The 17,635-nt window shown below is 33.4% G+C and overlaps 1 protein-coding gene across 1 annotated transcript; it reads left to right on the top strand.

Annotated features, from left to right (window-relative positions):
* Positions 1 to 934: 934 nt before the first annotated feature.
* On the top strand, positions 935 to 4,563 carry LOC100982281 (large ribosomal subunit protein uL13-like). Its single transcript, XM_055096825.2, has one exon. The coding sequence runs from the start codon at positions 3,834 to 3,836 to the stop codon at positions 4,443 to 4,445; it is 612 nt and encodes a 203-aa protein (XP_054952800.1). The 5' UTR covers positions 935 to 3,833; the 3' UTR covers positions 4,446 to 4,563.
* The last annotated feature ends 13,072 nt before the right edge of the window (positions 4,564 to 17,635 follow it).

Raw genomic sequence — 17,635 nt, 5'->3', positions numbered from 1 at the left:
GGAACTACTACAGAGGAGAGAGAGGTAGTGAAGGAAGGGTTAGAAACTTCCTATTGGATATTATGCTCATTACCTGAGTGACAGGATCATTTGTACCCCAAGCCTCAGCATCACTCAATTTACTCATGCAATAAACCTACACATGTACCCCTTGAATCTAAAAGTTGAAATCACTTAAAAAAGAGAGAGAGAGAGAGACTGGTATACCACAAAGAGTTTATTGAAACAAAAATCTGTTGACAGTGCATTACAAATTAAACACACACACAGACACACACACACACAGCAAAAACAGAAGTTTTAAATGAATAGCACAATTTCAAAATACAAGTAATTAAATGATATAAATAATCCAAAGTAAAAGTCCTATCATCTTTAAGTACTTGATCTTCTTAAAAGGTACTTGCTTTGCAATGCATCTGGAAATATTCTGTGAATCTGTGCTATCTGAGTGCGGTAGAGAAAACTTAGCTCTCTATGTACATAAGAGTATTTCATTCTATTTCTGATTATGGTATTAAAAGCTGTTGTTCCCATCTTTGTGTGTTTACATTGGTATGACTGTTATGTCACCACTTTTCTCCTGTCTTTCAAGTTAAACTAAGCCTGAAATTCTCCTGAAAACACTTGTAGCTGGAGAATGTTGCACATTTCACGGCCTTGGCCTCATGCAAGCACCATTAAGAAGACACTCTGTTGTCATCACTTGCATTCACCTCATTACAAGAAAACTGCAGATGAAGGTACTTTATGAAAGAATATATAAAATACTTAAACTATTAGCAAACATTTAAATGTAATATATAGATAAATACATCATGAACAATTGAGCTTCATATAATAAAAAATAATATAATAAAAAAGTTGATTTCAACATTTGAACATAGAGAGATGCATTTCCTTATATCCATATATAAAAGATGCACTTCATTATACCAATACACTTTATTATATCAATACATGAAAAAAACACTCATGTGATTATCTCAACAGATACAGAGAAAAGATTTGAGAAAAATTGACCATCCTTTGTGATCATCATTTTCAACAAACAAACAATAGAGGAGAGCTTCCTCAAGGTGATGAGGCACATCTACACAACAGCAACAGGTAACACATTTAATGATGAAACACTGAATATTTTCCCCAAAGATATTGAAGAAGAGAAGGATGTCTGACCAATCCTATTCAGCATTGTTGTTGTACTGAGATTCTATACAGTACAATAAAGAAAGTGTGAAGAAAAAGGAAGGAAAGACATGGATATGAGAAAGAAAGAGAGAAGTAAAAATATTTTATTTACAGACAACCTGATCCTCTGTGTGCAAATATCCTTAAAAATCTACAAAAATTTCACTGAAGTTAATTATCTGAGTTGAGCACAAGATACTAGACCAAACAATTGCATTTCTATACAATAGCTAATAACAATCAGAAATTAAAACTAAAACAACCATTTATAAAATAAAATACTTAAGGATAAATATTGGCAGAATTTACACAATGCAAACTACAAAAACTCTGATGAAAGCTTAATGAATACTTAATAAAATGAAAGTATCGACCATGTTTACGGGTTTAAGCAAAGACTTTTATATGAGAGACAATATTTTAATTGATAAATTGGACATAATCAAAATTAAAACATCTGGTCTTTGTAAGACAGTGTATAAAAATGAAATGAATCTGTCAGCTGAGGGAAAATATTTTTAAAACACATATCTGACACAGGACTCGTATTCAGAATTAAAACAAATGCTTACAGCATATTAATAAGACAACAAGCATTCCAACTGAAAAGACAAAACTATCTGAACAATTACTTCAAAAAGAACAGTACAGATGGCAAATAAACATATAGAAAATATAATTAACAATATTGTCATTAGGGAAATATAAATTAGAATCGCTATTCAATACCTGAATATAAAAATTATCCATCCTATTAGAATGAATACATTTTAAAGTAAAACTGACAACTTCAAGTTCAGGCAAGTATGTAAAGTAATAGGAAATACTTATACATAGCTGGTGAGAATGTGAAATGGTATGGTAACTTTATAAAATGATTTGCAGCTTCTGATAAAGTTGGATATATGCTTGCAATATAACATAGTGAGCCTACTTCTATTTATACAAGATAAATAAAAACAAATGTTCACACAAAGAACTCTATATAAATGTTTTTAGCAGCTTTGTTCATAATATACAAAAATTGGTAAATATCCAGAGTTCCTATAACTGGTGAATGAATAAGCAAATTGTGGTACATTCATACAGTGGAATACTACTCAGCAATGAAATGGAACAAACTATTGATACATTAAGAGTGTGGGCTTTCCCCCCAAAACTACAAAAACACTGGAAGGCAACCTAGGTTTCAGAGAAAAGGGAATGCTTATACGCTGTTGGTGAGATTTTAAATTAGTTCAACCATCATGGAAAGCAGTGTGGTGATTCTTCAAAGAGCTAAAAACGGAACTACCCATAGAACTGCAATTCCATTACTGTGTATGTGCCCAAAAGAATATAACTCTTTCTACCATAAAGACACATGCATATGAATATCCACTGCAGCACTATTCACAGTAGCAAAGACATGGAATCAACCTAAATGCCCATCAGTGACAGAATGGATAAAGAAAATGTGGTACATAAGTATCTTGGAATACTATGCAGCCATAAAAATGAATGAAGGCATGTCTTTTGCTGGAACATAAATGGAGCTGGAGGACTATTATCCTTAGCAAACTAATGCAAGAACAGAAAACCAAATACTGCGTGCTCTCACTTATAAGTGAAAACTAAATGATGAGAACTCATGGATGCAGAATGAGAAACAACAAACAGTGGGCCTATTTGAGGGTGGAGGGTGATAGGAGGAGAGGATCAGAAAAAATAACTATTGGGTACTTGATTTAGTGCCTGCGTGACAAAATAATCTGTACAACAAAACCCTGTGACATGAGTTTATTTATATAAATTAATTAATTTGTTAATAAATTAACACATGTATTAATTTATTTTAGCTACCACTGAACCTAAAAGTTTTTTTAAAAAAAGAAATAAATATGTGAGGATTGGAATGATTAAAAAACAATTTTGGTTTGCATAAGCTGGTTGTGTACATTAAAAAAATCAAAACAAAGCAAATATAAGACAAAGATAAATGCAAAAGTCAATTGCACCTTTCTATACTATTAACAAAGAATTAGAAAATATAAGAAAATCAACCATTCACAATAGCCGCAAAATATAAATGGTAGCAGAGAATAAGCTACCCATACAGTTATGGTTTATTTCTTCTTCTCTTCAATCTTTCCTCTAAGTTCAGTTTCTCAATTTGACCTAATTTGACCATCTCATTTAAAATTGCACATCCCACCCCACAAATGCTAACTAGTTTTTTCTCTATTTTTTCATTTATTACCTTCTAACAAACTTATAATAATTATTTGTTGCCCATTCCTACATCTTCTCTCTCCATGAAGATAGGTATTTTTTGTCTGCTTTGATTTCTCTTGTATTCCTAAAGCCTAGAACCTGGTAAGTGTGCTACATACCTAGTACATAGTAGATGCTCAGTAAATATTCACTGAATAAATGAATTGATTGAAAATTAAAGAAAACATAGGTTTATAAAGTGCATTATGCTAAGCGAAGAATGCCAGGCATAAAAGGCTACATAATGTATCATTCCATTTATATAACCTCTACAAGAGTAAAAAAATATCGAGTAAAAAAATCATATCAGTGGTTGTCAGCAGGAGCAAGGGTAGCAGAAGATGGTTGACTAAATAGGAACCTGAAGCTTTCCCAAGCGGCTGCTGAAGATGGCGGAGGTGCAGGTCCTGGTGCTTGATGGTACAGGCCATCTCCTGGGCCGCCTGGCGGCCATCGTGGCTAAACAGGTACCGCTGGGCCGGAAGGTGGTGGTCGTACGCTGCGAAGGCATCAACATTTCTGGCAATTTCTACAGAAACAAGTTGAAGTACCTGGCTTTCCTCCGCAAGCGGATGAACACCAACCCTTCCCGAGGTCCCTACCACTTCCGGGCCCCCAGCCGCATCTTCTGGCGGACGGTGCGAGGTATGCTGCCCCACAAGACCAAGCGAGGCCAGGCCGCTTTGGACCGTCTCAAGGTGTTTGACGGCATCCCACCGCCCTACGACAAGAAAAATCGGATGGTGGTTCCTGCTGCCCTCAAGGTCGTGCGTCTGAAGCCTACAAGAAAGTTTGCCTATCTGGGGCGCCTGGCTCACAAGGTTGGCTGGAAGTACCAGGCAGTGACAGCCACCCTGGAGGAGAAGAGGAAAGAGAAAGCCAAGATCCACTACCGGAAGAAGAAACAGCGCATGAGGCTATGGAAACAGGCCGAGAAGAACGTGGAGAAGAAAATTGACAAATACACAGAGGTCCTCAAGACCCACGGACTCCTGGTCTGAGCCCAATAAAGACTGTTAATTCCTCAAAAAAAAAAAAAAAAAAAATAGGAACCTGAAAAGACTATGTGAGATGTTAAAAATGTTCTCTAGTTTGATTGTGCTGCTGGTTACTTCGTCATGTAGATTTATATTATATATATATATACACTTTATATATACAATATTTTATGTGTATACTTTATATATAATATTTTATATGTATACTTTATATATAATATTTTATATGTATACTTTATATATAATATTTTATATGTATACTTTATATACAATATTTTATGTGTATACTTTATATATAATATTTTATATGTATACTTTATATATAATATTTTATATGTATACTTTATATATATTTTATATGTATACTTTATATATATTTTATATGTATACTTTATATATATTTTATATATACTTTATATATAATATTTTATATATACTTTATATATATAATATATATACACTTTATATAATATTTTTTATATATATACACACACGTATATATAATACATTTAAGAAAGATGAATTTTACTGAATATAAATTATACCCCTATTGTACTTTATTATAAAATACTAACTTTGTGGAATGTTAATTTTTACCTCAATATCCTGTCTAAAATAATTAGAATGAAAGAAGAAAGAAGAGGAGGAGAAAGAGGAAGGAGGGAGGAGGAAGAGAAAAAGGAAACGAAGAAGAACAAAAGAAAATGCGATAAATATTCAATTGTGGAAAGTAAGAACCAACATATGAATAATGGGTTTTTTTGAAAAAGGAAACAAAAGCAATAGAATTAGTACTAAAAATATAATTCAAGAGAGCTTTCAGAATAGAATAGAAACTACATACTGAAGGATTGCCACGTGTACCTGAAAATATTGAACCAGAAAAGCTGTTACCAAGAAATATGCTCGTGAAATTACTGGATATTAAAGAGATATTTTATAAAATCATTTGTGCATCTAGGAAAAGATAGCATTCAACTTATAATTCAAAGAAAGTATTTTATCCTCAGACTTTATGAAAACGGTTTAAAACCAGAATGAATTGAAGGTACATATGTAAGTTACCCAAGGGAGAAAAATGTGAGCCAATAATTTTATGCATGAAAAAGTAATGACTTACAGATTTAAGGGTAAAGACAAACTGCTATTAATGTGTGAGGACTCAGGGAATATTGCGCCCATGAGCTCCTCCTGAGACTTTTATTAGTGTGCGATCTTTGGATAACATCATCAGATAATGAGCATTACAATTATAGTTATTTGTGAAACTAAGACTATATAAGGAATAAAAAGGGCAGAGTAGAGTATGTAATGGCTATATGTTCTAATAATGTAGATATAGTACAACTATAAAAAACCGAGTGAACAACACAAAAACATATGCAAAAAGTATTTTAACTCTTCTCAGTAACTCTGTTGAGGGAATCATGTTTAGTTTTGTCTATCTAATACTATTGTGTGTGTGACATGACAGAAAAAAATAGTAATTATAGGACATTCTATCTATGCCATCCTTTCTGCCCGTGAGAGACAGAATTTGTAGTATGTAATAATGGGGAAATAGATGGAATACTAAATAGATGGAATACTAAAGTGGTTGTTGTGGTGAGTTTGGGCAGTTCTAACAGTATACTGTAGATTGGGTAGATGAAACAAGTTAAGGTTATTTCTCACAGTTCTAGAGTCTGGGAAGTCTAAGATTAAGGTATAAATAGATTCAGTGTCTGGCGAGGGTATTTTTCCTGGTTTGCAGATGGTCGTCTATTTGTTGTATCTTTATAGGGCAAAGAGTAGAGTGAGAACATCCTAGTCTTTTGGTCTTCTTTAAGGACACTAATCCTATCCATGAGGACTTGACCTTCATGACCTAATTACCTCTCAAAGGCCCAACCTCCAAATGCCATAACATTGGGAATTAGGCTTCAAATTACAAATTTTGAGGGGACACAAACATGCAGTCCATATCCCCAATTAAACAGAAACCTAATAGTCCTAACTGTGGATGAAAAGTTACCAGATAAACTCAAGAAGTATTTTAACATATATAGAATACATGTAGATATACATAGCAATATTTTACATGTATATTAATATCTCTACATGCTTATCTACACATACTATTTTATCAAATATAATATATATATATATACACTTTCTTAAACAAAAAGTACAAGGAACAATGCCAACAGAAGCAATTAGACTATAATCTTAAAACATTAATTTCAATCAAAAACACTCCAGAATTCCTAGAAAAAATACTGACTTCACAACTGAAGCTGGAAATGTACAATTTGAACCTGGACCATCATGTCATCATAACAAATAGTCAGGAGGCTATCAGGACTACCAGGTTATGTCAAAAGGACTTGAGAGCCAATGTGAAGAATCCAGAATTAGTCAAAAATGGGGTCACCTGAGCTTCAGAAAGCATACTAATTACAATCAATACATTTATAATTATATTTTTAAAAATTTTAGATAGTATTGGGGAATAATTCATTAACTGGTAAATAAAGGGTAAGTGGGTAAGCATTAAACATTTATCCTTCCTTTCTTACATGAAGTATACACTCAGTCTTAAGTGCCTCCCATTGAAAAAACACATCACCTATATGACTTCCAAAAAGATTAAACCCCAATTCAGGATTCCGTTGCCAATACCTAGGAAATATGGATGTCAGTAGAACATATTGAACCATGTAAAGAGAGTGAAATCAGTAAGACCCAGACTGTGAGACACTCTGCAGGTCAAAGAGCCTAGATAACTATAAACTATAAACAGATAACTTCAACAGATAAACTATAGTGAGAAGAGTAGGATAAAGGAAGAATGTGTAAGTAAAGAGACTCAAAAGCTCTATCATGCTTTATGGGGACAACTGAGTTACAGTGTCTAGAATTGCACACTTGACAGATAAAATGAAAACACACAGAGAAGTGTTTACTACAAAAGTCCAGAGAGGTGGCTACTATTTTGCAAAGAGACAGGACTATAATTGGGATGGGACACATGGAGAGGGTTCTGGGGTCCTTAGCAAATTGTTATCTCCTTATCTGGTTACAAAGATATTTACTCAATAATCTTTACAGTTGTTTGGTTTGGTTTACTGTATCTATGTATTATCTTTCAATAGAAGAAATAAAAAGGCTTAAGATATACCTGTTATAATGAATTAACCCATTAAAACACATTCTTCCTAGTATTTTGGTTACCCAATTATCCCATTCTGCTCCCTGGTAAATATAGTTCACAAGATCAAGTGCTGAGCTGCATGCTGCAGACCATATCCTGGCATCATATTACCTTGAGTAGGATTGCAAGATATTACACCAAAGTGTCACACTGAAACTACCTAATGACAAACTGAAAAGGAACCATAGTTTCCAAGTATTTTTTTCTTCACCTATTTGGAAACAAATATTTATCTTTTTTAAATAGCAACAGACCATCTATGTTACTTTTAGCTGCTTAATCCTTTTCTGTGAATTCTAAAAGAGAATTAAAACACCTTTTCAACTCTTTCCATCAGTGGTCTAATATTCATTGAAAGCTATGTTAGCCCACAAATAAATGTGAAAATTAGAAAATTGTCCAACCTCAAAAGCGAAGTAAACAAATCAAAGAGATACCAACATGGAATGTGCCTGATAAATCCTAACCTTTATTGAGAGCCCATAATGAAAACTGATTTTAGCTATAAGCTGCTTCAAACAGAAGCTACATCGAATGTAACTGTATGCCAGAATTCCTTTAAATTTATTCTTTTCTTTAAATATGTTTCACTACAAACTATTCAACCATAAGGATGAATGCAAACTGAAAGTACTATTTTATAGTGATATATATCCATAAGAATATTCAGTGTAAAATGTGTAAGATATTCAATACTTTGATTATTTGGATAATTGTGAGCACACTTACAGCAGTAAATTATAGGTCTATAGTGAACAATTCTTGTTATTTACTTTCTAAATGTACAGATACTGGAAAAGAGTCCTTGCCCTAAGAAGTCTTGATAGTACTAAGTGAGGGGTGGGAGGACATGCTTCATAATTGAAATCGTCTTATGTTCTTACATTACATTCACTTGTGCAATATACCAAATAGACATATTAAATGTATTAAAAATGTCAACTAAATATGACAATAGACTGAATTATAAAGAATGAATTTTAAAACAATTCAAATTACAAAACCAAAGTGTGTATTTCTCACCCAAACTATTTTTATGCTAAACCAGTAACTCATTTATAGCTAGTTATAAGGAGAAAAAAAGAGCTATCAGTGTTTTGTAGCTGCCATTTCCTTAAGGGATTAAATTTAGTGCAAAGAAGCTGGTTTGCTAAAATTTCTAATTTAAACACTTGAACAACCATATCGTTGTTAGCACAACTTTGCCTTTTACCATTTCCATCTGCAATGTTAATCACAATTCTGGGACCCTTATCAGTTAAACATGCCAAGTTCTATCAGTTTGTGAAGTAATTGAGGATGGCAGCAAGAAGATTTTCTCAGAAAGAGAGATGAATTGGAATTTTCTAAAATCTTATCAAATTTAACACGTATCTCAGCTGAAATATCTCACGTACGCAGAAAAATGTAGACATGTATGATATTCAGATTTCATGAGATAATAGCGTAAAAAAGCACTGTCCCAATATACACGCCCACAATCAAATCAATCAACAGCAACTAAAGAATATAATCTCTCCGTAGGAATTACAATAAAGTAAATCCTTAATTTTGACATTTTTGTGTTTACTAAGGATCAAAATGTCTTTGCATATTTTCAAAGAAAGGTAAACATTTATTTGTGCTTTACGTCTCTATATAGACATCTTCAAAAATATGCTAACACTGCATACCTTTTTTTCACTATATCTTATGATTTCATCATTCCTTAATGGGTTTTTTTTTTTTTTTACCAATTTATGATGAAAATTTGTAGTTAAGGTTCCATGATCCAGTGTTCAGTTAGTGTCCAAATATACTGTATACCATGTCTGAGGTCCATTTGAAAGATGATGAAAACATTGCAGTAAGAATAGGGGAATTAGATTTCCCTGGGCGGTCTCCATATCTAAAATATCAGTTCAAATGAATGGGAGCAACAGCAAGCACTATAAATCATTTAGGAAAATGATGAGTTAAAGAAAAGTTTCAGTGAAGAAAAATGTACATACACCATCATTTCTACCAAGGTCAAAGATTCATTCAACCTTCAACTCTTACTTAAAATATCAATATTACAGTGAATTTTGGAAGACAGTTTCGTGTTTTGGAAAAACCTCAGATTGGCAAATAAAGGAAACAATAAACTAAAAAAATTTATGTCTAAATGTCCTGAAGCCTTGCTATTACATGACCTATTATAAGATGAATTTCTGTCTGAGACATTACTGTCTTAGACTTCCTCCAGGAGGATTCATTAAAGTAAGTAGCAAAAGAATGTAGTTGTAACATGTTTTAACCTATAACAGACTAACGTGTTGTTGAGCATGTTATATACTCCAGTGTCCTTTTTGAAAAAGAAAATATCAGATCAGGGAACATTTTAAGGTTACAGTCAAAATAACTATTTATAAGAGTATCATATAAGATGTATGCGTTCATTTATTTATTCCTTATCCAATTAGTCACGTGATACATTTTTAGTTGCTACACATACTTTGAAAAACATAAAAAATTCTAATGAGGATTCTTAATGAAGGCATATTTATTACCAAAATAAAATATAAAATAAAAAAGATCCATCTTTTGGCCAGGCGTGGTGGCTCACGCCTGTAATCCCAGCACTTTGGGAGGCCGAGGCAGGCGGATCACGAGGTCAGGAGATCGAGACTATCCTGGCTAACACTGTGAAACCCCGTCTCTACTAAAAATACACAAAAGTAGCCCGGCGTGGTGGCGGGCGCCTGTAGTCCCAGCTGCTCAGGAGGCTGAGTGAGGAGAATGGCGTGAACCCGGGAGGCGGAGCTTGCAGTGAGCCGAGATCGTGCCACTGCACTCCAGCCTGGGCGACAGAGCAAGACTCCGTCTCAAAAAAAAAAAAAAAAAAAAAAAAAAAAAAAAAAAAAAATTCCATGTTTTATAAGCACAGATCTAATTTTATCTATTATGCTCAAATCTTCAATGAATGAAATGAATTCATCCTGTGTCATGTGAACTGTTATCCCAGCAATATTGAGAATTAGCAGAAAGTATTTATTGAAAATCCTAATAGTGAATACAGCACATATTAGTCCCTGGGGTAGTTATAGGAATAGAACACAAGAAACATTAAAACATCATATGTATAGCAAAAAAAAAAAAAAAAAGTAAGACAACAGATAACAGATAGACAACAAAAAGACAAATACACATGTAGATTGCACAAAGTGGTCTACCTAAACCCACATATAAATCATTTAATAAGATAAAAATGTTATTTTTCAGGCTGGGTGCGGTGGCTCATGCCTGTAATCCCAGCACTTCGGGAGGCTGAGGTGGGCAGATCACCTGAGGTCAGAAGTTCGAGACCAGCCTGACCAACATGGTGAAACCCCATCTCTACTAAAAATACCAAAATTAGCTGGGTTGGTGGCACACATCTTTATCCCAGCTACTCAGGAGGTTGAGGCAGGAGAATCGCTTGAACCCAGGAGGTGGAGGTTGCAGTGAGCCGAGATCTTGCCACCGCACTCCAGCCTGGGCGGCACAGCAAGACGCCGTCTTAAGAAAACAAACACACACACAAAAAAAAGAAAAGAAAATGTTCTTTTTCCATTCCTTTGTTACAAAGTAGTGTTAAAGATCATTAATTCTTTTCTGATGAAAAGTTCATAGATTCACACAATCCTGCCTAGTAGTGCCTGTTTGTCTTTTACTACATTGCCCTTAATTGTATAACTATTCAGCTCCTCATCATATTACAAGTGTGATTACTTTCAAATTTCTGACTCCATATAAAAAGTTATTATTCTGCACCTGTTCTCTAGATTTTATAGTTTTTTCATTCTTCTATAACAATCAAGTAAAATCTTATCTGTTTCATTTATTTGCAAGAGATGTCATGGCTTCATCACAGAAAAAGTGTCGTATCATGACTTATTACACTTTCAGGATAAAATGCATAAATTGGTAGATTTTTTTTCATGTATTTCATACCTGAGACACTACCAGATGGTACTGTGCTAGTCTCAGGTTAATCATTATGTGAGAGAATTGGGCTCACAGCCAGACCCAACACACCATTGACAGAGAAAACAATGTAATGCTGAACCATACGTAAAATCTCAAGTGGCACTTTTGTACTTTAAACAGACATCTGCTTTCCACATGTCATGCTTATCTGATATGCACATATCAAATATTATATATATTATATAAATATCAGCCTATATAGATGTCAGCTATTCCTATTTCTCACACACATAAATACATACATTAGAATTTTTAAAAATTTAGGCATTTTTCTGTGCTCTCCTTCTAGGTTTTTTCCCCTAAGACTTTCTTAAGGGTGATGTTATTTTACTTACCCAGGAAATTTCCCAGCTTAACAAAGTCATCATCTAGACACAGCGCATGGGTAAACTCCCTGCTTTTTCTGAGAGAGGATTCTTCTATTTGTTTTGGGAACAACTTCTGCAGAGATATCTTCTCATTTGAATTTTTTTTTTAAGTACAAATGTTTCTATTTCAACAAGCAAAAAGAGAGCCTAGTTTTCTCCTAGCTTTCTTCTCTTCTCTTTGCTTTTACCTTTTTCTGTTTTTTGTTTTTTTGTTTTGTTTTGCCAATATCCTCAATAGCATCTCTGATTATTTTTCTTGTATATGTAATCATTCCATTTACTGTAATTGTCTTCCAAGTTGCAAGAGATATGGGCCTCAGGGGTTTTGTTTTATACCTTGCTCTTCTTCTACACTCTCATTTTTGTTTTGAGAGTCCCAGCTAAAGTGAGGTTCCGGTAATGGAGCAGCTAGCCACCCTACCCTAATGGGAAATGAAGGGGAGATGAACATAGGTGTTTACAAATTGCCTTTCATGGGATACTTCTTTTACCTGGTGGAAGGCCAGGTAATTTGCTTATTTGTATAAATAAACAATAAATAATTTTTGTTGCATATTCGCTTGTTTGTATAAATAATAAAAAATAATTATTATGTATAAATAAATAAAATTTGCTTACTGTATAAGCAAATACCTAGTTGCCCAACTCTTAAATAGGGACCCCCACACAGAAAACTTGGTTACACTGGCCAGTGCTCTTGTGGGTCTCGTCTGACCTTTGTCTGACCATCACTCTGGTGCGGGAAGCCCGACCTTGGGTTTCCCCTCCCCTTATCCACATCCTGCGGAAAAACCTGGCCTGGGGCAGCCCTTAGTTCTTCCCATGAAAGGTGCAGATTCAACATACTACCACAATAGAAAACAAGTTAAAAGATTTTTACTTACAGACCCTGGGCAAGGAGGGTGCAATAAGTCAGGAGGATAGTCCTCTATTCCCAGTCACAGGAGCAGCAAGAGAGAATAAGAGAGAGAACGTGACAACTAGCAACACGTATAAGTGAACGGGATGCGAGTCACTTTAAGTTCACGGACAAATGCCTGAAGGGTCCCTTTGAAGAAAGCAGAAGGAAAGCCTGGATCACAGTCTGCTAATCAGGAGAGATGCTTCTAATTTCGTATCTCTGGTCACTGGCTTGAGCCTTTTATATGTGATGTAGAACTGAAAATGTGTCAGGGGTGACTGAACCCCACTTCTGGTATGAGAAAGTTAGACTTGTATGGAAAACAGATGCCAAGGAAATATAGAATTGTAAGAATTCATTGCAATCTTCTAATCTCTCTTGAATTTTTGATCATCAGTAATACAACTATGAGAACACTGTTAGTGTTTCAGATAATAACTTCCAGGCAGATTTTATACCTCATGGAAGACATTTAACAAGAAGGAAAGCATCACAAGAGAATTTTAGTTTCATTTTGACTAGTTTATTATGTAGAGTTCCTTTTCTTTGGAAAATATTACACAAATGATTTGGTTAACTTGGCAAAACTTAAACCTCTCAAGTACAAATATTCTTAATTACCCTCTTAAGTTCAGTTTCATAACTAGAACAAATCAGAAAAACATATATTATTGGAGTTTTATAGAGAGCACAAAAATAATGATCAGTAATAAAGACTTAATATTTACATGATAATATAAGTATGACTTAAAAAGGTAATTAATCTTTAGGTAAGCACAATTTGTTCTAAAGACTTTAAGCTTATAAGGGCTGATTGCAAGAGCAAATAAGCTAGGCTTGTTTCTCGGGATCTTTGCTTTCATTAGCTTTTACTTTGGGTAGTTTAACTTAACAGGTGTTTTACTTGCAAATGTATACATTATGTGCATGTTATATAATATATTTGCATATACCAAGTCATATATATGTTTGTGTATGTATAAATGCATGCATATTACAAAGTGTATATACATACTATTCCAGTCACTTAAAATTTTTATTTATGTGATTAGGAGAAAATACATCTCCATCTATCTATCTATCTATCTATCTATCTATCTATCTATCTACACAACACACACACACACACACACACACACACACACACACACACCCCTAAGTAAATGCTTTATACATGTAGATGACTTTTATGGAGGTAAGTTTGAAAAGATTTTTATCATAGTAAAAACACTTAACATGAGATCTATCTTCTTAAGAAATTTGTAAGTAAACAATATACTACTATTAACTATAAGCCTACTAGACAGGACTTTAAAATTAATCTTACATGTACACTGTCGGAAAACTTTCATTTATCACAGTTAAGGTTTAACTTTATGCAATTAGCTAACGAAGTTCTTTTCAGTAAGTAAAAAATTACATTAACTTCAAGATGTAAAATTGGAATAGTAAATCTTAAAATATAAAAAAAAGTAGAAACTTGATCTTTACGATGGAATTGATCATCATTCACAGACTTCTTTTGCTCTTCCTTTTGCAAAATCTGAAAAGTAGTTCCTAATTTCTTAGGTTCAAAGTGAAGGAATAGCAGTAGAACTAAATATGAATAGCAATGAAGGCATACATTGCGTTTCCTCAAGAGGACGGCAAATCTCTCAAATGTAATATAAAAGTCTTACCACTTGGTCAGATCTATCTTTCTTTCTAAACCATTGTATAAGGCTACTACTACTAGGCCATTCGGTATATCATTTTTTAGGGGGGGTTAGTATTTATTCCCAGTATATCTAAATCTGATTGTTTCTGTCACAATAGTTTACTTCCTAAACCAATATTGAGTTGTATGTTTCCAGTATTATTATTTCTGGGGAAGCACTCAAAATACAAATTGTTTAATTTTAACTATTGGAAAAAAGTGGTTATGTATGTGTTGATGAGTTTCAACATTAAATCATGGTAAAGAAAAATGACATAGTCTCTTCTAAAAGTGCTTGAAGTAATGAAATTTGTGCTTGGAAATCATGTGAAAACAGTAGGCTCCAGGAAATAGTTCCCATTAAATGCCAAGTCAACTTTGTACTAGGAAGAAATAAGTGTTGGGCCTGTCTTCTTAGATTGCTAATAATAGTGGCAACTATAGGAAGATACATGGAAATTAGTAGCAAGTCAGATTTCCCTGTTTTATTCTGTGGGTTTAGAATGGAGAAAAGATGGAAAGTTAAGGAAGAATATATTAAAAGATCAAACCACAGAAAAGAGGGAGCAAAAATGCAACCTCAAAATGGTTTAATGGACATGCCTGGATAAAGTCATCTAGATTCAAAGATTCTAGGGTTTTATTTTCAGTTTTTTTTTCAAATGCTATTACAATATTAATACCATAGATCTTAGGATCATAGAAACAAATAATTTTTATATCTTAGATGAGAAGTAAAATATTTTCTAGCAATTAAAATACAATTCTGAGAGGTCTCCAGGATTACTAAGTCAGTTACTGACAGCTTGCAGAGTTAGGCCAAGAATACAAATTTATGGTCTTTTTCATTATGACAGAGTCTTTTCAAATAACTCAAGCTTATTTTAATAAAAAAAAAAATCTATATTTCATTTTATCTGTAATAGAGTAATTTCTAATGAAATAATAAATCTAGTTTTAGATATCCTCATTGTGCTGTTTGTATGCAGAAATATTACAGGAATTTAGATTTATCATTTTAATTTCAGAAATGAGGTCTGACACAAAAGTCTTTAACACATACATAATACTGGAAACCACAGATGCTAATAAGGGGGCCTGGAGACAGAGATAGTGAAAGGAGAGAGATTACAACAGAGCCCTAAAAAAACCCTCTTTATTATTATCTTTTGCCTCTGAATCCATAGAACCTACATGAGTGATAAACCAATGGATAAAATAAGTATAATTTGTTGGAGGAGGAAGAAGCAGCAAATGAAGGTCCATAAGAAGAGAGAGATGGTAAAAGAACACCAGAAGAACCCAGTGCCAAAGAATCCAAAGGAAGAAAAGATTACCAAGAGTGATCTAGCAGGATAAAATGCTACTGATATCAAACTTTGTGAACTTGAACAAATTGCATTGGATATATGGTCCTCTTGCATCCTAAGTAATGTAGGTTTGAGTAAAATGTGGGAGATAAAAACAAGATTATAGAAAGAAGTCTTAATCCTCCTTTGAAGGTATCCATAGTACAACAGAGGGGGGAGAAAGAAAACAGAAAAATAAATAAATAATCACAATAGACTGAAATAATGCTACAACAGAAAAAACAAGAGTGCTATGGAATCCCATATGTCATCCACATACATCAGCCACATATGGCTTTTTGGAGGAAGTAATCCCTGTGCCGGGTCTTAAGAACTAGAGAGGTAGATTACACAGAACAGGCACAGTTATGAATGAGCAATGAGGATTGTTACTAGTGCATTTATTTCAGTTAGAAGAGTTACACACAGAGAAACAGAAATGAGAAGGTAGATTTAGTGTAACTTGATCAAGTAGTTCTATAAGGTTCTAATTTGTATAATCAACCATAATGCCAGGAACTGCCTGGTTTCCTGTCTTTGCTCCTCACTAATTCAGTCTAGTCTAATATATTTAACTTAAAATAGAAATGCAGCTTTATTACTAAACTTTCTGAGCAGGAGTTAATTCTTTTAACAGATCCAAATTAATATTCCCTTTATATAGAAAGGAAATTATATTAAAGGAGTATCCGTGTCTTTCCCAACCTGTAAAAATAAGTGAAAAGGAAGACATGCCCTTTTCAGCTTCTTAATATGGAAACATATAAAGTCAAACAAAGATAATAGTCACAATGGTAGAAAAAAAATGCACACTAAAGTAACAGTTACACATTTTAGGAATAGTTTCCCTGAAAATTATAGTATTTTTATTCATCTACTAGAATTTCTGGTAAATTTTGTTCCCGTTGGTTTATAGTAACTGGCTAAAAAAGAAAATTTGAGAATGACTCACAGTTATGAGAAAGAGAGCTATCTTGGTAATGGTATCATTATTATAGAATTGTGGGGATTTAACAGTAAAATGATCTTGCATTTATTTTGTGAGGAGATAGTCAATAAAATTCATATTAAATTTTAAGTTGTTAATGTGTACAGAAAAATGAACAAATACATCTCTAAAGGAAAATAATGCAAATGTAAGTGCTACTTGGGAATCTATTCAGCAAATACCATTGAAGAAGGGTACTTATAAAAATATGTAGCTTGCCCAAAATATGTATTATAAAGCTTGAAGTCTTGTGGATATATTCAAGTTTTTCTTCATATACTGAATTTGATACCAGAATTACTTATAACTAAGACTTTGAATATGGTATACTTTACATAAATTCAATAAGTATATCTAACTTTTCTGTCCATGCAATGTGCATTGTATAAGGAAGATAAAAGATAAACCAGAAATACATGTCTCTGAGCATCTCAGCACAGAAATGAAAAATTATACAACTCATGGTCTAATTCAGTCACAAATTACTACATTATTTTCCACTCCTATCTGACAGTTATCAAAAATTCAATATTCTAGGACCAAACATTTATTTTAGAATACCTGATGTATATAGCACTTTATAAAGAAATTTCACGAAAGCCAAACTCGATCTCAAAAAAATTTGCATGTGACCAATGCAAGAGAACACTCATCTCTGATAGACATGGTTCCCGCAATTAATAGTTTTCAATTTTTGAAAGATAGATG

This window comes from Pan paniscus, chromosome 14 (assembly GCF_029289425.2).
Source record: "Pan paniscus chromosome 14, NHGRI_mPanPan1-v2.0_pri, whole genome shotgun sequence".
Taxonomy (NCBI): Eukaryota; Metazoa; Chordata; class Mammalia; order Primates; family Hominidae; genus Pan; species Pan paniscus.
This window is presented reverse-complemented; position numbering and strand designations above follow the sequence as displayed.

Excerpts from the sequence above, each read along its gene's own strand:
- LOC100982281 (XM_055096825.2), top strand. The coding sequence starts at position 3,834 with ATGGCGGAGGTGCAGGTCCTGGTGCTTGATGGTACAGGCCATCTCCTG.